The 21007-nt window shown below is 42.0% G+C and overlaps 1 protein-coding gene across 5 annotated transcripts in view; it reads right to left on the bottom strand.

Annotated features, from left to right (window-relative positions):
• The window catches only part of SPTLC3 (serine palmitoyltransferase long chain base subunit 3), a 333553-nt gene that overhangs the window by 33652 nt on the left and 278894 nt on the right, over positions 1-21007 (bottom strand). For all 5 annotated transcript variants that reach the window (XR_010070121.1, XR_010070120.1, XR_010070122.1 and 2 more), the window contains 3 exons: positions 19022-19127; positions 11626-11845; positions 9351-9477 (listed from right to left, as the gene is read on the bottom strand). Coding sequence is in view for 1 of the 5 variants with exons in the window: in XM_063327823.1 (XP_063183893.1) it covers positions 9351-9477; positions 11626-11845; positions 19022-19127 (453 nt within the window). In the remaining 4 variants the exon portion in view is untranslated. The remainder of the gene's footprint in view (positions 1-9350; positions 9478-11625; positions 11846-19021; positions 19128-21007) is intronic.

Genomic DNA, 21007 nt, shown 5'->3' with positions numbered 1-21007 from the left:
CTCCAGCGTCAGATAAGGAGGCTGAGCTGAGCAAAATGTTTATTTTGGTCTCATTGGCCCATTTTTGCCCGCCCCACGCTGCAGATTAGATCAGTGCAAGAGGGATGAATTCAGTTTAGAACCAGATCTCAGTCCAAATTCACTGCGGTATGTTTAACCAAGGACACCGCGTTTAAAAACTATTTTCTTTGATTCTTGAGGCTGTGATCTTGCATCCTTTAGTATTTATTGAGTGAAAATCGGCAGAGATGGACGCTTGATCTATAAAGATATAGCTGCTTCTATTTGAGTGTAAGAATTCACCAGTATGGCACTATAATTAGAGGATCAGGTCCTTAGACAGTAAATATATTTGTTCAAGAATTCTTAGTTTGCAAAATTCTTGAGGATTTACAGTCTACGCAAATAGCTTATAGGACAGGATGCAGATATCCAGATAGCTGTATTCCATAAAACATGTGAACCACAACCCAGCATATGTTTGGAGAAAACTGCCTGGAGAGGGAAAACTGACCCTTAGCTAATTGAAACTAAGCCCACTAATGCTCCAGAGCTTTCGGCTAAGGTTAAGCATGACCTTCTTAAGAGCCCTACACCTTTCTATTAGCTGAATTAAGAAGGGACAGAGAGAGAGAAAACTGAACGATAAAGGATCCCTGAATTTCACAAGTTATCTTCACGCTGCTTGGAACGTAGAGTGATACACAGCCAACGTACTGGGATTCTGCTGAAATACAGAATTAATTACCTGGACGGCACAGCAGAAACACATTTACTGCATCTGCAATCCACCTATTGCTGGCAAATTTAGAGTTTACATTTGTTGCACTGCTTTACAAATATTTGGCTTACTGCAAAGTTGTAAGGTGTTGGCAATTCTGGGAAAAAATGCTGATTATATTTTTATTTGACACGCATTATTGCGTATGGCCAGTTTTAGCTCATTAATTCCTGAAGGCTTTTAGAAGGCTTTATAGCTCAAAATTAATACGGTTTAGTTCCAGGAAAAATACAAAGGGAAGGCAAGAGAGAGAGAAATGATAAAAGATGGTGGCTGGCTCATAATTTCTTTGAAGCAACAAGCTTTTTAAGAGAGCCGCTTGGAGTAAGAGACTCAGTAGATGCTTTGTCACACGTCGGGCTGCGGCTTCAGAGCTGCTCTGGAGTCTGACAGCAGGAAGGCGTCCTGACTCCACAGCTGAGGGCCTGATCGCAGGCGGGCGTTACCTGGCACGGCTCCACGCGCTGCAACACAGCTTTGCTATTTATGCCAGCTGAGGACCTTATCCTGGCAGCGAAAGAGGTAGTAAAACTATCAGCTCTCTGAAACAAAAGTTTGTTTTCCTCTTCCAGAGATGTCTGCTTTTCACCCCTGCAGGATTTTAATAAGCAGAGAAGCTGGCTGCGTTCAATTCCTGCACAAACATTCTACCTTTGAACTCTTCCTGTAGGCTTCTACCCTTGGAAATTCTGCTTCAGTATATTGAAAACAGGAATAAGCAACCTGTAGCCTTTCATATCAAGATCTCAGGTGTATTTTAATTGAAGGAGAACTATTTTTCCTGAACTCGTTCCAGGAAAGATAATCCCATGCCGCACTTTTTTTTGGCATGCGGTGGACTCTTCAAGACACAAATCCACCTGCTTTAATCTTCTCCAGCTGTTGTTTCAGAGGGTCTTTCTAGAGAATTAGTGACACAATCAAACTTCTCCATACCGGTGTCAGTACGTCTCTTCAATCTGTGTTCCTTGGATGGAGAACTCTACTCCCTGCCCTCCTCTACTAACAACTAGATAGTAAAAAGCAAACTTTCATAGGCTGAAAAAAAAAATTGGAAAACAATAGCTCTTCCCCACTAAACTGTTGCAGATGGACAGATTTTCTTTTTTTCCTCTGGTTCCATTCTAAGAGTAACACATATGTACCTCCATATGCATTAAATCACAAATAGAATGCTATAAAACTGGGGTGCCTAAAGGAAATATGTTCTTAGGTAAAAAAAAATCTTTAAAAAATAACTTTGCTATGAATTGGGGAGAAGTGAAGACATTTTCTTCTACAATCTAATGCCAACTAGAAACCTAGTAATTTCAGCTTAATTCAGCTGCTAAATAAGCCCTTAAGGACTTATTTAGTCGGTCCAATTTTAATTGTGAACTGCTGCAAAACACTTTCCAGAGCAGATTAAGGGAAGAAAAAGTGGCTATTTCAGCTGAAGCAGAAAGGAGAGAAATTGTACAAACTCTGTCATTTTTACCTTATTTCTTGAATGAGTCAGCTATGCCTACCCAGCGCCTTATCTATATTCGGATATATAACGTAAGCATTCAGTGTCCCCCACAAAAGCAGGGACAGAGCAGCTAGCCTTGGCTGAGCCTTATTTACTCCCAGCACAGGTGATTAATCACAAAGCACGTCAGTCCCCCTGCTGCAAGGCAGCCAGCGCACAACACGCTCCATCTGTATCACATTAGGTGTTTCTGAAATGCCGGTGATCTAAACACCGCTAGAAAAGGCACTTCTCTCCTTTGTGCTCCGCAGGCTGATAACAGCGCTGGATTCCTCGGGCAGCGGTAAGCAGCATCTGGAATGGAGGAGTGATCCTCACGCTCTATGCCGGCAGCAAAGATACCCTTAAAAGGTGACCGTGTCATGGAGCCGCGTGTTGCTGTCCCTGGGGAAACTTTCTTTGCTGGGGGACAGGCTATGAGTCACATCCCAGTCTGATCACATCCCTCCTCTGCCTCCAGTCAGTAGGTATTTGTGAATACAGGAGACACCTATCCAAGGGTAAGGTCTGCTAGAGGACCACAGCGCCGGTTTAGCTTTGATTATGGAAAAAGTGACTTCATATGAGGTAGAATTTGGTCAGTCCTCAGAACTCCTGGAAATCAATGTGAACACTATTACTCCAAAGCCCCTGTTTCTTCACATCAACTGACCCTCCATGGACACATTTGGCTTCCTTTAGGAGGTGGATCGCATGGCAGGTGGCTCCATTGGACAACCTGTCTCACTCATTTTGAGTAAAGATGGAAGAATTTATCTTGGTTTCATCATCCACTGCTGGGAGAACATCTGTGATGTTCAGCTCAGACAAATAATAATCGTGACAGCATATTATCATCATTAGCATCTTCACCATCGTAGTAACTGGGAGTCCTAGTCATGGAGCCAATGCTGTGCAAACAGGGAATAAATTCGCTTAGGCACTTCAAATGTAAGCACATACTTATTGGGAATATTAACTTACTTAAAATTGAGCCAGGGTTCAAGCATTCTGCTTGACGGGGACCTGAGAGAAGCAATCGTCATCTCAGAATGAAGCAGCAAAATGAGAATTTGAGAGGGAAGAGTAAAACCCCATACTTCAGTACGACTGATTCTGTAAGACATTTCACGCAGGTTCAAGGGTCCGTCCCTACGTAGCTTGCAGCATTAAAGCTTACAGCCATAGTTTCACGATCAGTTCAGTCTGGCACGGATTTATTTTGCTGCAAAAGGGATGGTTCCTCTCGGCTCCAGCTGCTCAAGTCCTGGCACTGGGATTCCTGTAGCCACATGGTAGCTTGGCTCAGGGAACCAGTCTGGCTGTAGGCTAACTATTTGTGGGAGGGTGGGTTATTTTTCGGCTAGATCGATTCTGTGATTCAGTTCATTGCACGGCTGCACCAACACTAACGTTGGCGTAAGGGAAAAGGGCAGGAATAAAGCGATAGGCAGGGGGGAAAGGCAAAAAGAAGGGCGAGACTTCCCTTCCTTGCACCAGCGCTGGTTTGTGCCAGGTTGTAGTGGATGTGAAACTCAGGTTTTTGAACGTACAGAGGACCCTAACAGGCAAAACTAACGTTTTCAAAAGATTGCTGAGCACAGATAGCAGTGGAAAATATTGGAGACTGAGCTTGTCCTCCAGTTAGACAAAAATCTAAGGCAGACGGAAATGTTTTAAAAAGGAACCCTTTAAAAAGAGATCTTTTTAATGCCAAGCCAAAACAGAAAGCAGCATTCTGCAGCTTCTCGCAATCTGAACGAGCTCAAATGCAAGAACTCAAAGTCTGCTAAAAAGAAAAATGAAAACTAGTAGCTGCAAAAAGATAAACCAATCAGTACAAATGGCAAAATGAAGCAACATTTTAAAGAAACACTTTCTATCTAAACAACCTCAGGAATTATCTTTTAGCATAACAAGGACAGTAGATTCCTGAGGATAGGGTTTTACATTTTTAAGCACCCCATAAAAACATATGAAAAAAGACGATTGGTGTCAGTGAATTATTGTTTGCCATGCATTAAACAGAAAAATGATGCCTTTGCAAATGCTGCAATTTGCTTTTTACACCACTATAATCTATTATTAGTCATCAAGAAAATTGCTTTGGATTTTCCAGCACTCTTAACTCTATCTGCCTAGTGGTTCTATTTTTACCTATCCAATTTAAGTGTAAAAATGTGCTTTGAGTATTCTCAGGCAGATAGGGGGGGGAAAAAGGTCCGAGGTCACAGCTGGAGGGGCCGTGTTGCATGCAAGTAAGCGTACTTGAAAATTTGTGCAGGGTCCAAACACTCTGAGTCAACTACAGCCTCATCACGGGGATAAAACCACTAAGGCAGCTGCTGAGTTTCCTGAGGTATCTCCAGCGGTGTAACGAGAAGCCACGAGGAGAACATATAAAGAATATCTGTATTGTGAATTATAAAGAGTAAATGCCATGGGAACTTCTGCTTCCCATATCTCCTAATAAATGAGGAGAGACACATTTGAGATGAAAAGGCCACAAAGGCTTAAGAGGGATAAAATGATGGGGTTTATTTTAGGGACTATACGAACTGAACTGTGGAACTCGCTGCCTTATGACATTACTAAAGGAAATACAGCTGCCAGAAGTTCATACGCTTTGAACAACTCTATTATAGGAACTATGATAGTATCTATGACATTATGTTACCAAGAATAAATGTGTCTTGTTCTACAAGCCATTGATTTTCAGAGAGTCCTGTAAAACACAGCATTGAAAAGCACCAGGACTCGTACTCTACTAAAAATACGATTCTACATGAAAATGGAAATACATTTGTAATTTTTGTTGTCATTCTCACTCTTCTGATACAAGTCACTCAAGAAACAAAGGACTTGGTCATAGTGACCCCAGTCTACACCCCTCTCTCAGGCAGGAACAACTATGCATATCAGTTTTGAGGGAACTACTGTCTTCTCCTAATTCATCATTTCTGGTGCTTCATTGTCCCAAGTCACAGCAGAAAACATGACAAAACAAGGAAATTGTAATAGCTGGCTGTGGGCTCTGCAGTATCCTCCCAGTCACATCATCAGGGCACGGATGTCTCACAACTATTACAAATATTGATATGGGACATACCCTTGTATTTATAGATGCTTGCTGTTGGAGATACCATGTCTTCTCTGTATCTTTTTGCCTATGTCAGTGCAAGGCTTTTAAAGTGAGAACTTCCCCATCCAAACTGGAGTCTCCTGCTGTAAAGGAAGGTAAACGCATCTTGCTAGCCCACTTCCACAGCAGTTTGCTGACAGAGAAGAACAAGGAGTGTCTGAGGTACCAGCACTGGTTTGGAGGGATGTGTTTGCTATAGTTTCTTGCAGACACATTTTTTCCTCTTCCTCTCCTTCCCCAAACCAGGGGGAAGCAGCATCTCCAGCCTGTCTTCTCAGCATCTCATTTTGGTCCTAGTCTCCATCCTTCTCACCCACTTTTTATCTATTCCCTGTTGTGTCTCCTTTGCTTGTCAAAGTCTCTTCTCTCTTTAATCTTCCCAGCTCCCCTCCCTAAATACCTGACAGTGCAGGGTGGACGCAGGTGCTCTGGGCCCCACTCCTCTGCCCACGTTCCAGGTGGGGGATGCTCTGTTCGGCCCCTGCCAACTGAGCTGGAAGATGCTCCTTCACTCAGCTGTTCATGTCAAGTAGAGATTTTTTTTTTTTTTTAGAGACTTGTCACATCACAAGACTCGGATGCTATTTCATAGACATGGCAAAAATTATAAGCTTGTCTATCACAATCCAAATCTTCATCCCAAAGCCTGGAGGAACTGAAGCTCTTCAGGGAAAAAAGGAATTTTTAAAATTGTTTTTCCCCCCTGATTTTTTTTTTTTCTAGATTATCAAAACCCCGTATGTATATCTAGCCTTCTTCTGAGGAAGGACTGAACCTTCTTTGTTGATATGAAAAAACTGAAGCCTGAAACAGACACCTGTTGTGGATAATTTCCAGCGAAACAGTTTAGGTTTCATAGAATTACTTTTAAAGTGCTACCCTGTTCCTTCCTCCTAATTAAGCTGTACCCCTTGTGTCCAAGCGCATTTATTCATATCTTACAGTCACGCATCCAGTATACTGATCCTGTCCTGGAAATGCACATCCTTTTCCAAACAACCATATTCTTACTAGTGGAAAATAAAGGGAGAAAATATGGGAGGATCCATCATTCCGATACACAGCAGGATAAAGACAAGCGGTATTCACTGCATTTCTGGTCTCTGGCATTACCCACTATATAATTCCACCTATGCTACTCTTTTCTGGATCAGCTGCTTAACAAATAAGCAGAAAATAACTAGCAAGAAATCAAAGGAAATGTAAAAGCGTGATATCTGGGAAAATATAGAAGACAAATGTATGAAGTACTAAAAAACATAGAACAAAGAGTTTTCAGAGCAGCAATTTAAATGACCAACTCAGTCTTCCTTCCCTTAGTTTTCTATTAATCTACTGAGGAGTCAGTCATGAAATTCAGATGTAAGAACGAGCTGGGCTAAGGCATTTGTCATCCCAGTATTTCACACTCTTTTCAAGAAGCACCCTCTAGTTAACGTGGAACTTCTTAGCAAACTTTAATTTCATTATTTTCCAAAACATTTCAGTATTTTTTCAAGCCTCCATCCCCTACAGAAATGCCCTCTGGAGGACCAGCCATCAGTGGAGATCTCCTTATAAAGGATTCCCCAAATCATCCTGTGGGAAGAAAATGCCATTTGAAATAAATTGCAAAATAAACTGTTTTTATTGATTCAACAGGCTTCCAGAAAGCAAAGAGGCCATACCACCCTGCAGCAACTCTGGTTCACTTGAAAGTTCTCTGCCAGGTGTCTCTACTACACGGCTCATGCGGGAGTCACCATTTTCTATGAAAGCAGACCAAAAGAACTCAGCCAAGGCCGCTGTTGTCCTTGGAAATAAAAATATCTAAGAAGAGACAGTGCTTTCTCCCTTCAGTCCCCCTCCTCCTTTCTAAGCCACCACCTTCCTCTCTCTGATGCCAAAGCAGCATTGTAGTGTGGTCCAGCACAACATTTTTTCCTGTGTTTTGGGTTGTGGGTTGGTTCTTTTTTTTTTTTTTTTTGTGTAGTCCACAAGACAGCCTAACGAAGGGAGGCCCACATGAAAGAAAACCCAATAGACTAAAATAATGAGTCTGGCTCAGAAGGACAAGAACCATTTTTACACATCATAGCCAGTTTGCCAGCCTTTGTGCAATACTCCAAGTTGTGATATATGATTTATTAATTTGTTTTTCTATTCATTTGCATTTCGTATTACAAGACAAATTTTTAAAAAGTGACAGAACACTAACTTATTTCATAAAGGATCTGCAGAAGAGTTAATAAGCATTTATTTTGCGCAGAAATACAAACATTGTGTCATTAAACAACACTGAAGAGAAGATGCTGCAAACTCTTAGCCCTACGACAGCCAGACACGCACATCTTAAAAGCCTCCGTCTTGAACCAAGTTCCCCTATTAGCCTGCACTGAACTGCAGGCAGGATCACGCTAGCTGAAGATCATTTTTAAGAGGCTTTGAAGGTTTGGAAGTGCTCTGCATGTTGAATATTTTACGCGCAGCATCTGTGAGAGCCTCAAGCATGTAACTCTTGGGAAGGCTCAGTGTAAGACCGCCCTCTGATGGCAACCATTCCTATAGCTGCACGAGTAGTCCCCAGGGTAGAAGAAATATGTCGGAGCTGGTCTTTATATCGAACAGGATATAAGCATCAGCATACGCACCCTTGACCTTTCAAATTTCAAGTTGGAAATAGTCGTTACACTCTTGACTTCTCTGCCAAAATGACAAAAGCATCATTTCCTCATTGTCTACACACTGCACCGGAGTTTCGCTGCACTTTGTTATTGCACTCGGCAGAACTTGGCACTGGGACTGGATTCTCCATCCCCCCTTTTGTACACTGGGGTCCTGTAAATTCTGACCTCACTGAAGGGCTGCGATAAATGTCTTAATAGCCTTGTGTCTACCATGGTTTGAAACCGCCTCTAGGGCACTGCAACAGAATAGCGCAGAGCAGTATCTTTCCTCCTCTCATATGACCTTTTTCCTTTCCGTTCCCACCTTACACCGGTCATATCCATCAGGGAGGGCTCATACAGAATTACTCCGTCAGTCCTGTGCAGGTAAGAGAAAATAACACAGCACAGTCCTGCTGGACCAGTGTAAAAGAGACTGCCAATTCACAGCAGAATCTGCATCTTCGACTGCAAGTTACACAATGATTACGTGCTTCTCAGGCATTCCTACAAAAAACTATACAAATTCAAAAAAACACCAGCTTTTCTCTGAGTTGGTATTGAAGTCCCAGAACACTAAATAGGTATCAGTATCACTTTGAAATAGTAGCAGATAGATATGTCACACAGTTATTTTGTCACTTGCTGCCTAGAAAGCATGCTACACAGAGGGTTGGACAGCAGCTGCACCTGCAACTTCAGGAGAGGAATATAAATAAACCTAATTTTTCATAAGGACAACAAGTAGTCAATTCTTTTGGGACAAAATGTACTTCAATACTAGCTTCAGGACACCATAATTAATGTCTGAGAGAGGCAGGAATTATGATAATAATCTTCTCATACTATTCTTTAATATATGTTGCCTGCTTTGAAATTCTGCCCCATGCTTGAGTTGCTTGCCATTTTGAAGGCTCACACTTAAAATGAAGCTGAACTGACAGCATCCAGCCCATAAACGGAGGCATGTCCTTATCAAAAGTAAGACAATCTACTCAAAGGGCAATTCATGTACTTCTCTTTGTTGCTACAAAGGGGAGTGGGCTGGCAACTAGAGAGCAGAATTCCAGAATGCTTCCATCCCTGCTGCATGTGGATGAGCGTGGAAAAAGAATTACAGTTGATAGCACTTAGAAGTATGATGATTTTGGTATTAATCTTACAGTAAGAATTATTTCCTTTGCATTGCATTACCATACTACTTTGCTGCTGGGTGACATTTTTTTGCGCGCCTGAACGCAGCAGATGCTCTGGTAGCAATTGAAATAAGTGAAGCTAAAGAAGGTGGCTTACCTTGTGTTGTCCCATCTAGTCCCATGACACATTTCATTGCCCTGATGATTTGCTCTGCTACGGGTGGACACATAGATGTGGCGTAGACAGCACTGTGAGAATGAGTTCGTAAAAAGTCCACAAGGTCCTTACACAAGCAAAACAAAGCATGAATGAGCTTTGAGCTGGCCAAACAGCAGATCTACCTCTTAACTACTGCAGGAGCAAGAACATGCAAAAGGAACAGGACGTTTCACCAGTTATTGGTTTGCTTTCTTGGCTGCTACTGTTAATATATGGCCTGAAGAAACATCAGGCAGGTGCAAATACTTTACCATACAAGTGGGGCAATTACATCGGAAACAAAAGTCTCGAATGGAATAATGTTTACTTCTGTGCTAAGACTTTATATTATAAAGGAGCCAAAATCATTTAAAGACCAACGAACAGCTGCACTTAAAATACCGCTCGGTTCCTCTCTGGGAATGAAGCAAAGCCTACGAGACACCAGTACAGTTCCTCTGCCACAAGACCTAACCCAGGAAAAGCAAACTCACCGGGATCTATCTTTGGCTATTAGCATATAAATTTCTTTCAACTGAAATTTTCAGCGTGGCAGGGGCAGTCGTGTCAGAGTTGGTATAGCTGCTTTAGCATTTCCTTGCATAACTAAGAGCACAATCTGCGCTCCCAGAAAAAGCATTAATGTACTGTAGGCATGTCTAAAACACCAGTAACTCTCCTGAGACCAGGGACGCTGTAGGAATCGAGCGCTTGATTAAGGCCGTCATTGTTATGACAGCTTATACCTCCTAGTGCAAAACACCAGAGTAACAGTTACCACGCTAAAAGCTGAATTCGCATTAGTGAGAAAGGGATGAGGCCTGCTTAAAAACTGCCTTTGATAAAACACATCACCAGAAAAAAACCCCAACGAGAGTAACACAAATTATTGCCAAAAAAGCTGTATGAGTCTATGCGGTAACTCCAATGCTAAGCATAAAGATTTACCTAACCTTATACAGATTATGCATTTCTACATTGCAGTTGTAATGATCAAATAGCCGAGCAGGCTTCTGTGCTCTAGCTGATGCAGAATAAACAGTGCCACAGTGAGTTTTCGGCTGCAGAAATGAATTTAAGTGTCCTAAGCATGTCGGGTGAGCAGCTGCCACCAAAGCTTCGAGGACTAAGGCAAAGCTTAGTGGTACTCAGAGGCCTGAAAAAAGCGACCCACTGTCATTTAAGAAAACTTCTAAGGTTTAGATGATGAATTACTTTATACTGCTTTTCACATGTTTAGGCTTCCTATAATTTCTAGCTACTTTAGCCACATTGTCTTTGGTAAGAGTTACACCTTCAGATACAAATTCAGGAAGCAAAGGAAACAAAAAAATTGATTCTTGATGTATTACGATAGGCTGTTTTAAGATCTTTGGGGGCAACTCCAAAAAAACCCAGTAAGAAATATGCACTTTAGATTTTCTCACAGCCCTTTTATTCTACTCAAGTGCTACCCTTATAAATGTTATCCTGACAACAACCCTATGGGCTGTCTAAACAGGCTCCCTACTCATTCAGCAAACGACTTAAGAAATACACTCAGCAGGGTATGAAAAGGGTAAATAATCAGCAACCACTTGATATCTCTGTCAAGCAACAAAACCAACGACATTTCACAACGGTGCTGGTTATGCTTTTCTCTTCTTCTACGCTCCCAGTTAAAGCAAGCTCAGCTCTACTTTTTGTTGACATCTGCTGTTGGCAAGCTGGTGTTTCGTTAACGTACACAGAGCAATTGAGGACAGGGATTTTACTATTGCAAAAGGCCCTTGGTAACCCTCTTTCTCCAGCCTCCTAAAAAACGCAACTATGACAATCCACAACTGTTTAGGAATTTTATTATCAGTGGATGAAACCGTGGCTTTAATCTCTCAATATTGCTCCACACGCTGTTTACAAATGTGAAACAAAGTAATGAGCAATCTGCATGCAAATTAACGTAGTGAAGTATATTTAGCCAACCACAACGTGTCTAAACATTTCCAAGACAAACAGCAATCATCAGGGTGGCACAGAAATACCCAACCCAAGCAAATTACATAATACGAACACGAGACAAAAATAAGAAAAAGCCTGACTGTTTGGTATGCGTTTGGGGTCCAGGCAAAAATCTGCTAACTTTAGCACAGTGCTCCTGCAAAGCAGTCTACACAAAAAAATAATGAAACATATCATACATAATAAGAAGATACTTCCCCTACTTGATGTTAAAACATTTCTGTTTTCTTTTTACCTTTTTGCCAGCTATATATCCTCCAGCTGCGCCAAAGCTCTTTGTGAATGTTCCCATTAATACGTCAACATCGTCAGGACTCATACCGAAGTATTCCACAACTCCTCGGCCCGTTGCGCCCACTGCACCGATGCTGTGAGCTTCGTCCAAGTAGAGGTAGGCTTTGTATTTCTTCTTCAAGGAGACTATCTCTGGCAGGCGCACGATGGACCCTTCCATGCTGCAGACGGAGAGAATCATGGGTGAAATGCACTCTCGTGGAAGAACAAAAAATCCTGTACTCTCTCTTAAAGATAGTGCCAGAAAATATAGGCGTTAATTGCCTTACTCCATGAAAGACCTTCTGGAACCACAATTTGTATTTACAGGTCAAAGAAGAATTGCAACCCTTTCACATCTGCAGGTGACTATAAAACGGTCAAACAGGTTTAGGATTCAAAAAACCAAACCCAGTCAAAAAGTCTTTGAACGTTTGCAAGTTTTCAACATGCCAAAAAAGAGAAGGAAAGGTATAAAGCAAGGGGGAGGTACTCACCCGAAGCAGCACATTACAATTCACTACAAAACAGGTATCATAATGAATTATAGGGAGCCACTGTAATTCAGTCTGATCCTTGCTTACTTCATCGTCAGCAATATTTGGGGGTAGCAGCTCTAGAGCAAATTACCCTGGTGCAAAGCAGTTGGGTCTAACGTATGCAGGAGATGGGCCCCCTGAAATGCACAGATGGTGCCAGAACTCAAAGCAGCCCCAGTTTTCAGAGTGGACAGAGTCAGGGATTGCAAAAGGGAGCTCAAATCCTCTTTTGCCAATTGTTTCTCCCGATATGTACTTTTTAGGAAATGTAACCTGATACCTAGTATGCGAAAAAAGTTTCCATTCTTTTTCTTTTTACTTCCGTACATGCAGGAAAAATTTGGAACTTGCACTAACAGTCTATTGAGATTCATAGAAATAAGAAGAGACGATAATTCCTTTGTATTGTTGGTAATCATGTCAGTAAGTTAGAAGGCACAGAGGAGCTGTACTGCAAAATGAAAGCCCACGGAGACTCATAAGAAATACACTCTAATCCCATAAGGATTAAGTATCAATAGTATTGCTGTGAAGATTATTATGTCCTGAAAACCTTTGTGAGATGACTACAGCTATGCTTGGATACGCTCTGCTGCACTCAGTATTCATTTCATAATGAGTTAAACATGTTCTCTTACACTAGCTCTGGTGAGCAGGTCTTTAAATGCTAAATACTTCCTATGAAAACCAAAGTGAGCGCGCTGTGTGCCAGGAAAACCAGTGCTCCGTGGCTAAGGCCTGCGGCTAAGGTGTATCCGATTGCAAATGCTACAGAGCTTTAGGTAAGCAGAATCATCGAGTTTGTTCCCAAATAGCATGTACAAAAGAACAGTGCAAACAACTTCTTGGCAATTTTTAGATGCTGGACCAGTGGCTTTCACAGGACGTTCAGGATGGGAAATTTCTGACAGTTTTTGTTCCCCTTCATCCTTTGGTCTCCTTGGTAAGCTTGGAAACGGCTTGGTCCCCAGTTTTGAAGGAGACCTACCCATAGGCAAGTCTTCTTAGAGAAAGAACAGCGCAGGGGAGCACCAAGAGCAAGGGTTGCCTATGCTGTTCGTACTGGGAGGTTCGGAGAGCCTGGCTGCGTGCTCCTGGTGGCATACTTTTTTGGCTGTCAGGTGCCTGCTGGCAAATCTTGCCTTGTGTCTTGGCCAGCAATAGAAGAGGCAGCTGTGGGGCTGTATACCAGCACCACGGTCTCTTGCTGCAAAGAAGGGTGGGTTTGCACTGCAAGCTCCTGAAGGCTGGGCTTTCTCACTTCTCCCAAATGGCGCTTGGCAGCTGGGGGGGGAAGCAACTTGAACCACGGCAGCTATTTTCCTAATGAATACAAGGGCAGAGCCCATAGCCTTCACACAGCCCAGAGTCAAAGTCAGCTAAAAATTACACCGAGCCACTGGGTGTGCTTGGGCATCCCTGCGTGCTGGGGATGGCAGCTTTTGGCTGCGTCTGGTCGGTCTGCAGGCTGGCTGGATGGTCAGAGAGTAAGCATGGTGCCAAGGAGCACCTCTGCAAAGGCAAGCAAATAGACATCCCACCCTCCACCTTCCAGCAATAGTTGGGCGGTCCAGCCTGGCAGAGAAGGGCAAGAACAGTTTTTCCACGTTCACACGGACGTCATTAGGCTTAGCGGCTCACAGAGATTCAGATGGGAGAGACGGCATTTATCTTCAAAAAGGCAAGCGTAAAAAAGGCATGTTAAAAATACAGAGGCTGCTTTGCTGCATACTTGTGGAATGGAAGCAAAGTTGCTGCTGAATCCCAGAACAGAGCTGGTACACGGCTGTTGCAAAATTTAACCATTAAGAGGATTTAGTGAAAACTGTTCTTCCTAGTATGAGTAAGAGATTTATCTTCAAACTCTAAGTGGTTTAGCAAAACAAAGCACTTGTGTTCAGTTTCAGCGTTGATTTACTGCTCTTGAAAGATGCTAGCTGACATAAATGTTACAACAGTTGACAGAGATCCTAACATGGCCTTGAAACGTCCACGGAGTAGATAAAGTGCTTCTGGTTTCGTGTACATTTTCTCTGCTACCATCTCAGCCCTCCTGATGGCAGGGATGAGAGCTGTTTTGCTGCCTACTCTGTTCTTGGTCTCTCTTTTGACCCTGGGAGATGGTTTGTGATGTGAACACCGCCCTGTTTAGAACTGCTCCAAGGTAAAGCTCACTTCACATAACCCCTCGGGGTAGCCCAAATGGAAAGTCTACTGAATCCTTCAGTAAATATTGACGTCTTCTGAGTCTGAAGCAGAAAGCCAGAAATGAACTGTAATCATTCTGTCTCAGGCTGGTTGTGTCACTTTTACAAAGCTATTGATCTGTTTCCAGATCTGCTCAAGCACACAGGGCACACTGAAAAAGCTGGATACAGAAAAACAGAAGCTGGCACTGCCCAGGCCAGACGTTCTCATTATGTGGTATTACATCCTGTCTTGTAGCAAAAACTATTAGCTTCGTGGCAGGGATACAAAGCTTCTAGCTGACCCTCATCTCCCTTGTTCGGCGGGTGGGCACAAAAGCTTGCTTCAGTACACACTCAGTTTGAATCTACTTCCAGATGTGAGGAGAGAATCCAAAATTTAGGGATCACTGAATTTTGAAGCTTGATTCGATCCCTACCAAACCACTGAGATTCTTCCTGATGCAGCTGATGAACTGTGGAGCCAAGTGCTTTGAGAGACAGGAGGTGTGCACTTGTGCTGGTCACTTCGCTTGGAACACAGGCTCGCTCTTGACGGGATACTGGCAATTTTTGTCCAGTTTATTTGAAACTTCTCAGGGAAAGTGTTTTCCTACACCCTATGGTACCACAGTTTCAAATTTTTTTTCTGTCAAGAAAATTAATTTACCGCTATTCAACCTATTATCTTCTTCATAACTGCATCACTCAACATCTCTAAACATGCCTTATATTACCTTTATCCTTTCAACATCTGAAAACTTTATCTGTACCCCTTTCAGGCTAGTTTGTAATTGTGAAAATCCCTCCTTTCCTGACCTGTTACTCCCAAGATGTATGCATTCTATTTTAATATTTACTTTAGGTATTGTTTTGTTACATAAACCTTGCATGTTCATACAACAATATCTGTTTTGTACTTTAGAGCAATGGTTTTAAGGAAACCTTCCAACCCCGTCCTCAAATACAACCTCAAATACACTGCAATGATAGAAATGTTAACCTTTAAAGCTGGTCCCTGGCCAAAGACATTAAATGTTACCCCATTCTTTTCTGGAAGTCCGGTCACTTAATCCCAGGAAATAAAAAATAACCTGATAAATTTCCTACAGTATTGGCATTGAATCCCAGGGAACTTCTAACGCACGTGAAAAGGCACTGGGCAATATCTAACTGATCAGAGAGCTATTTTCTGAGCTGGAAGGGAAAACACTCAAATTAAATTAAAAGCAGGGAAAAAAACAAATGAGAAACAACCTATTTTGATCAGTTTCTGGTGCCCCATAACTCCTGCCCTGGGCCTTGGCCTATCTGACTCCTAGGTAAACACGCGTGCAAGAGAGCAGAAGCCTACCACAAACCATGTAAGAACATAGTTACTGATTAATCCTGAACTGGAAACGGTAGAAGCCAAGGACAACATAAGCTGGAATTTAAATAATAGAAATATGATTTAGCAAGTCAGTTTAACTTGTGCCCTGGACACTGCCAAATCCTGTTCATGCTTTTTGTACTGAAGATTGATGGCTAGATGGTCTCTCTCAGGTTGGAGTGCAAATGGAATATATTTGCTCCTAGGCTAGTCCAAGTTAAGAACCAGCTTTCACTAGCAGTTACTTTTACTTCTGATGATTTTTTTTTCTTTTTAAGATAACGGAGACATTAAAAAGCAAACAAACGTATACTTATTGCTATTTATTTGACACGTAGCTCGAGTGTTTCCCAACTCAAGGGGCCAATTCTGCCTCCAGTTGTAACCAACCAAAATCTGCAGTTTATGGTTTCAAACACAAGTCTGATTTCCAGAAATGCTCATGTTGGCTAACAATGACCCTTTTCAAATTTTGCCAGCTGGTAAGTCCAGGCCTATGCACAGTGTAAACACTTTAACATACTCCTAATGGAAAAAGAAGGCAAACTTTTTTTCCATACCATCAACTTCATCATACTAAGTCTATGGTGTCCCATATAACAATATTTTTTTAAAGAAGGAAAGCTTAGTGTTTCTTTTGCATCTCTGGAAAAAGCATTTCTGTAAAAATTTGCCAAGCCAAACTTGCAAGTCAAGATATTTTAACTTGGAGAATGGCTCTGACCAAGTGATTTAAATTCTGTACTAGTTGTCCCTGAAGTATAACTTAAGTCCGTTAAGGGGAAAAATAGTAAAAAAAAAAGCAGCATTAACTATTATAAGAAGAATACATTAACAACACTCTACCTCCTCTCAAACCCTCTAGCTGAATGTTAATTTGGCATCTGGCATGTCTTCAAGAAAACTAACATTAGCCAATATGGGGTTGGAAAATTTTAGTCTCTTTCAAAAATCATGGGCCAAGAAAGGAAAGAACACGCGCACAAAAAAAGTAAGAGTATTTCTAATATGTCTTTCTCCAGCTTTTCTTTTGCATATGAAATGTTATTAGCTACTTACTGGATTAGACTACACGGCCTGCGAGCCCGTTCCCAGCAAGGGCAGATCAGCTGCGCGCATCTCGGGTTGGCAGCGATGGCAGGGATACAACACGGTGGGGCGTGGTGGGATTCTCCCTCAAGTCAGAGCAGGCTTGCTTTGCAACCAAACCACAATCTTCCATTTCTGATCTGCTTAGACTATGAAAACAACTAAGCGACCAACCTAGCTACTGCTGGGGCTAGTTTCCAAGGAGAGGCTATGAGAGACCTGAGCTTTGTTTTTCTTTTACTTTGTGCCTTTCAGAGGCACAGACACTCAGGGCATGAGAGTGGTCCTAACATTATTTAGCCCTTATGGGGCTAACCCTTTCCGGTTCCTTTTTAGTGAGGTTCTCTGAGTTTTAACATTTTTTTTTTTATTTTTATTTTATTTTTATTTTAAGGTTCTTCCAACTTTTGAGAACGAAATCTCCTTTGCAAACGAACTCCCCAACTAGAGGAAAAGAGAACTCTATATCAAATATACATCTGGAAATATAGTTATTATAGTTGCAAATATCTGACAGTGGGTTGGTCTCACTGCTTGGACGGATATATGCTTCTGTGCCACCAGTCTACCTTCTTGCTCCCTAGTGGTCAATATCCAGGGTAAAGGATTTAAAAGTGAACAAAGCTCAGCAGCTGGAGCATTTTCTGCAGGCCATGTGACCGATGGGAATATTTGTCAGTAAAATGTTGGTGGTCCACTTAAGTTCTGCATGATCAAAGTCCTTAAATCTGAGCTTTCTTTTAGTAGTGCCAAGCTATGTTTATTTGCAGTTTTGCTCTGTTTATTCTGGTTGAAAGGGGACGTTCAGCCTGTTTTGGATCAGCTGATCTGCTGCCGACCTGTTTCAGCTCTGAGTGACAGGTGTTTAGATAAGGACTGATTTGTTCTATTTGCAGATGGAAAATGTTAGATAAAAAGAAAGCACTGACAACTATGAAGTTGTGATGACATGAGATCGTAAAAGATTCCTCATGAAAAAAGCTAATCAGCTCAACTGTGCCACCATTTCTCAATAAAATGGCACAAACGACTGTCCATCCAGACTGTCTGTATTTCAGCAACACATGATATGATCCCTACGTATAAAGTTTAATGTTGCTTTCATAAACCATGTCACATCCTGTGAATCAGTGGTTTTGGTTCCCTTCTCTCCGGTGTGGGTGTCACTACTCCCAAAATTATCCTTCTCCTACTGCTCCCCTCTCTTGCCATCCCCACAGTAGCCTTGCCTAGATCCCTGTAAACCCTCTTACTGTCCAGATCCCTGCTTCTTCAACCCTTCCCTCCTCTTCCTCTAGGTCCTTGCTGTCCACCAGCCCCATGGCTGCCTCCCCATCAACCTTCTCCCGACTTGAGCGGTTGCCAGGATGAAGCCCAAGATGGTGAGCCTGGCTTGTGCCTCTGCTTTGCTGCTCAGCTCAAGCGACGGTTTGTCTTTCTGGTTGGGTGTAAAACGCACCACACTACTGAACCAGAGCTATCTGACTAGGATGCTCTATAATTACATGGTAATATTGATGCTGATATTATCTGATGGATTCTCAAAGGCGCTTATCTCATTCAAATTCCTCCAAGGACTGGGGCTACATGAAATACCATTATATAATTCTTTGAAAGCCAGTCTTTTAATTGTTTTTCCTGTTAAAGTGAGAGTCCATTAGATCCATCGCTAATTACTGGAAAGGTGATGATATCACTTTAGCTTGAGTTTTTAGATTCCAATAGCTGGGTAAGAACGGGGCATGCAGAACTTAATTAGTTCTGTGTAGCTGTCTTTTGATCTGCCCGTCATAACAAACAACTTCAGAAAACTCAGCTTACTCACTTCGCAAAACTCCTCACCCGCTATAGCTCCATGAATTTTATCACATCTCTGACAACATGCACCAGCTGATGATCTGTCTTGCTCTCACTGTACATCCTCCACTTCACTGCGATTTGCTAAATCAACATTCAGAACAACGCACAGGATCTAACTGGAGCAAGTTACACCAGGGCTCAGACCGATGTAATGGAAATCAACATGTTTATGAGATCACAGAATGTTGTTGTACCCTCCACTCTCATTAAGATTTCTCTTAGATACCTAGATTCAACGTTCACTTCACTCAATATGTCATTCTGTCCTCAGAAATGATAAAGAGTACTTGTGTTTCTCAAACACAAACATACCTGTAAATGCCCTCCACGAGGATGATAATTTTTCTCCATGCTCTGCGGCTTCGAGGCTGCCCATATATTATTGCATCCCTCAGCAGCTTCTCAAGGCTCTGAATATCTTTATTTAAAAAAAAAAAAAAAAGAAAAAGGACTTAGGAAAAACATTAACAAAGATTTTTCTAAAGAACTTTTGATTTTCTGCTGGGCACTATTTTCTCCTATACGGAAAAAGACAACATTAAAAACATGTGTCCTGAAGATAAACTTCCTTTATTAGTAGGCAAGACCCAATGACTGATTTAGTTTGCCTGCCTGCAATCTCGTGACAAGGAGAGTTACAAAAAGCTTCCAGTTATGCACCTTATCTGGGAAACTTCTAGAAATTCTTGGCATATGTTTTTATTTAAAGGCAAAAGGCAACCACTTCGCCTAAGTACTGAGGCTAATTGCCAGCAATTCTCTGTATGGGTTGCTGATATTCATAATGTCTCAAGGCTTCCGAATAATGACATTTTGGTTGCTTTCCAACACCACCACGGGCTCAGGAACATGCGTTGCTTCAGCAAAGGTTTGGATCTGGCTGTGTGAAGCACACCAGCATGGCAGCAAGAGAAATCTTGTCCTTCTCAAGAAGGAAAGTGACTGAAAGATTGCCGATGAGAGAGGGAGAGACAAGTGGATGCACACACATGCGGCGTGGATCCGCTAATTTGGTGCCAAAAGGCTTGGCGCTGGCGAGACTTCAATATAAGGAGGCCCAGAACAATGTTAGAAACATCCCAGGAATAAGGATCAGACCAAATGCGACTCTCAATGCAGAGTTGAAATCTGAACAAAATTCTGGTGTCTTCACATGAACAAACACTCTCCAAAATGAATTATTCTTGTACTTTTCAGGAATCTGGATTGACATTTCAAAATGTTTTCAAAGAACATCTTACAGAGACATGTACTACCCCAAGGAACACCGCAGATCAGCTCAAATTGTGGGTTGAGAAAATCAACGGCATTTTTCCATGATATAGCCCCACTGTTTCAGCCGCACATTTTAATGCAGTCATTATAACCTTCTAAAATAGACCAAGGCTAATCTGTAAAATACCATTGTCCCAAGTGAAGAAAATGCACCACAGATGTATTAATATTGACATATAATTTGGTTTCCACCTGACTGGAACTGTGCCCTTTGCACAGCAACTGTCCATCATGAATAACCTATGACCTGAGACATGGCCAGGTTATGCCCTGAACCTTCCATCCTGATACCCCACCTCTTGCTAGTACCGTTTACTAATGGTGGCGAAAGACAAATTTCCCAGAAACACCTGTGCCCCCTGCACATTACCGTGTAATCTCTTGACCTAGGCAAGACCTTGCTATAATTTACAAAGCACAAAACATGCACAATACGTTGCCCCTCATTTTGATAGTACAATTATCTGCACGGCTCAATAAGCTCGGAGAGAGAAATGCTGTTATGAATAACGCAATGCAGACAGCATGGTTTCCACTAGATGGCAATCAAGGAAAAAAAAGTTCCTTGGTGCTTTAAGAGGGGAATTTATAACCCAGCTGAGCATTTGCAGCATGCGCATATTTCATAGAAGAGAGCTGCTCGCCTTCTCTTGTCTTTTGAGGATTCAGAAATCCTTCTGAGTTCTGAGAACTAATGGACTGCCCAGGGTGACAGAAAGCTCACTTAGTCACTCAAAGTAAAATTCGGGCGCCCTCTTTCCTAGCACTGCATTATTTGTCTATGGATGTCATTGTCACCTAAATCCTTTTGGGACCTTTGAAACCCTCCTCTGAATCACACAGGGTCTTTCAATTCTATATTTTGTCTACATGTCAGTCCAGATTGCTTCTAGACTTCAGGAAAGTCAGTTTGCCCAGTCCTCCGAGCTAAAAGCATGGCTTGAAGATTCCAGTTGTTTTAACACTGAAAGAGGAAAAAGCAGAGGATAGGGAGAAGTTAAATATATACAACTCTGTTTAATA

The sequence above is a fragment of the Chroicocephalus ridibundus genome, chromosome 3 (assembly GCF_963924245.1).
Source record: "Chroicocephalus ridibundus chromosome 3, bChrRid1.1, whole genome shotgun sequence".
NCBI lineage: Eukaryota > Metazoa > Chordata > Aves > Charadriiformes > Laridae > Chroicocephalus > Chroicocephalus ridibundus.
Note: the sequence above shows the minus strand (reverse complement) of the source record. Positions and strands in the feature narration are given on the sequence as shown.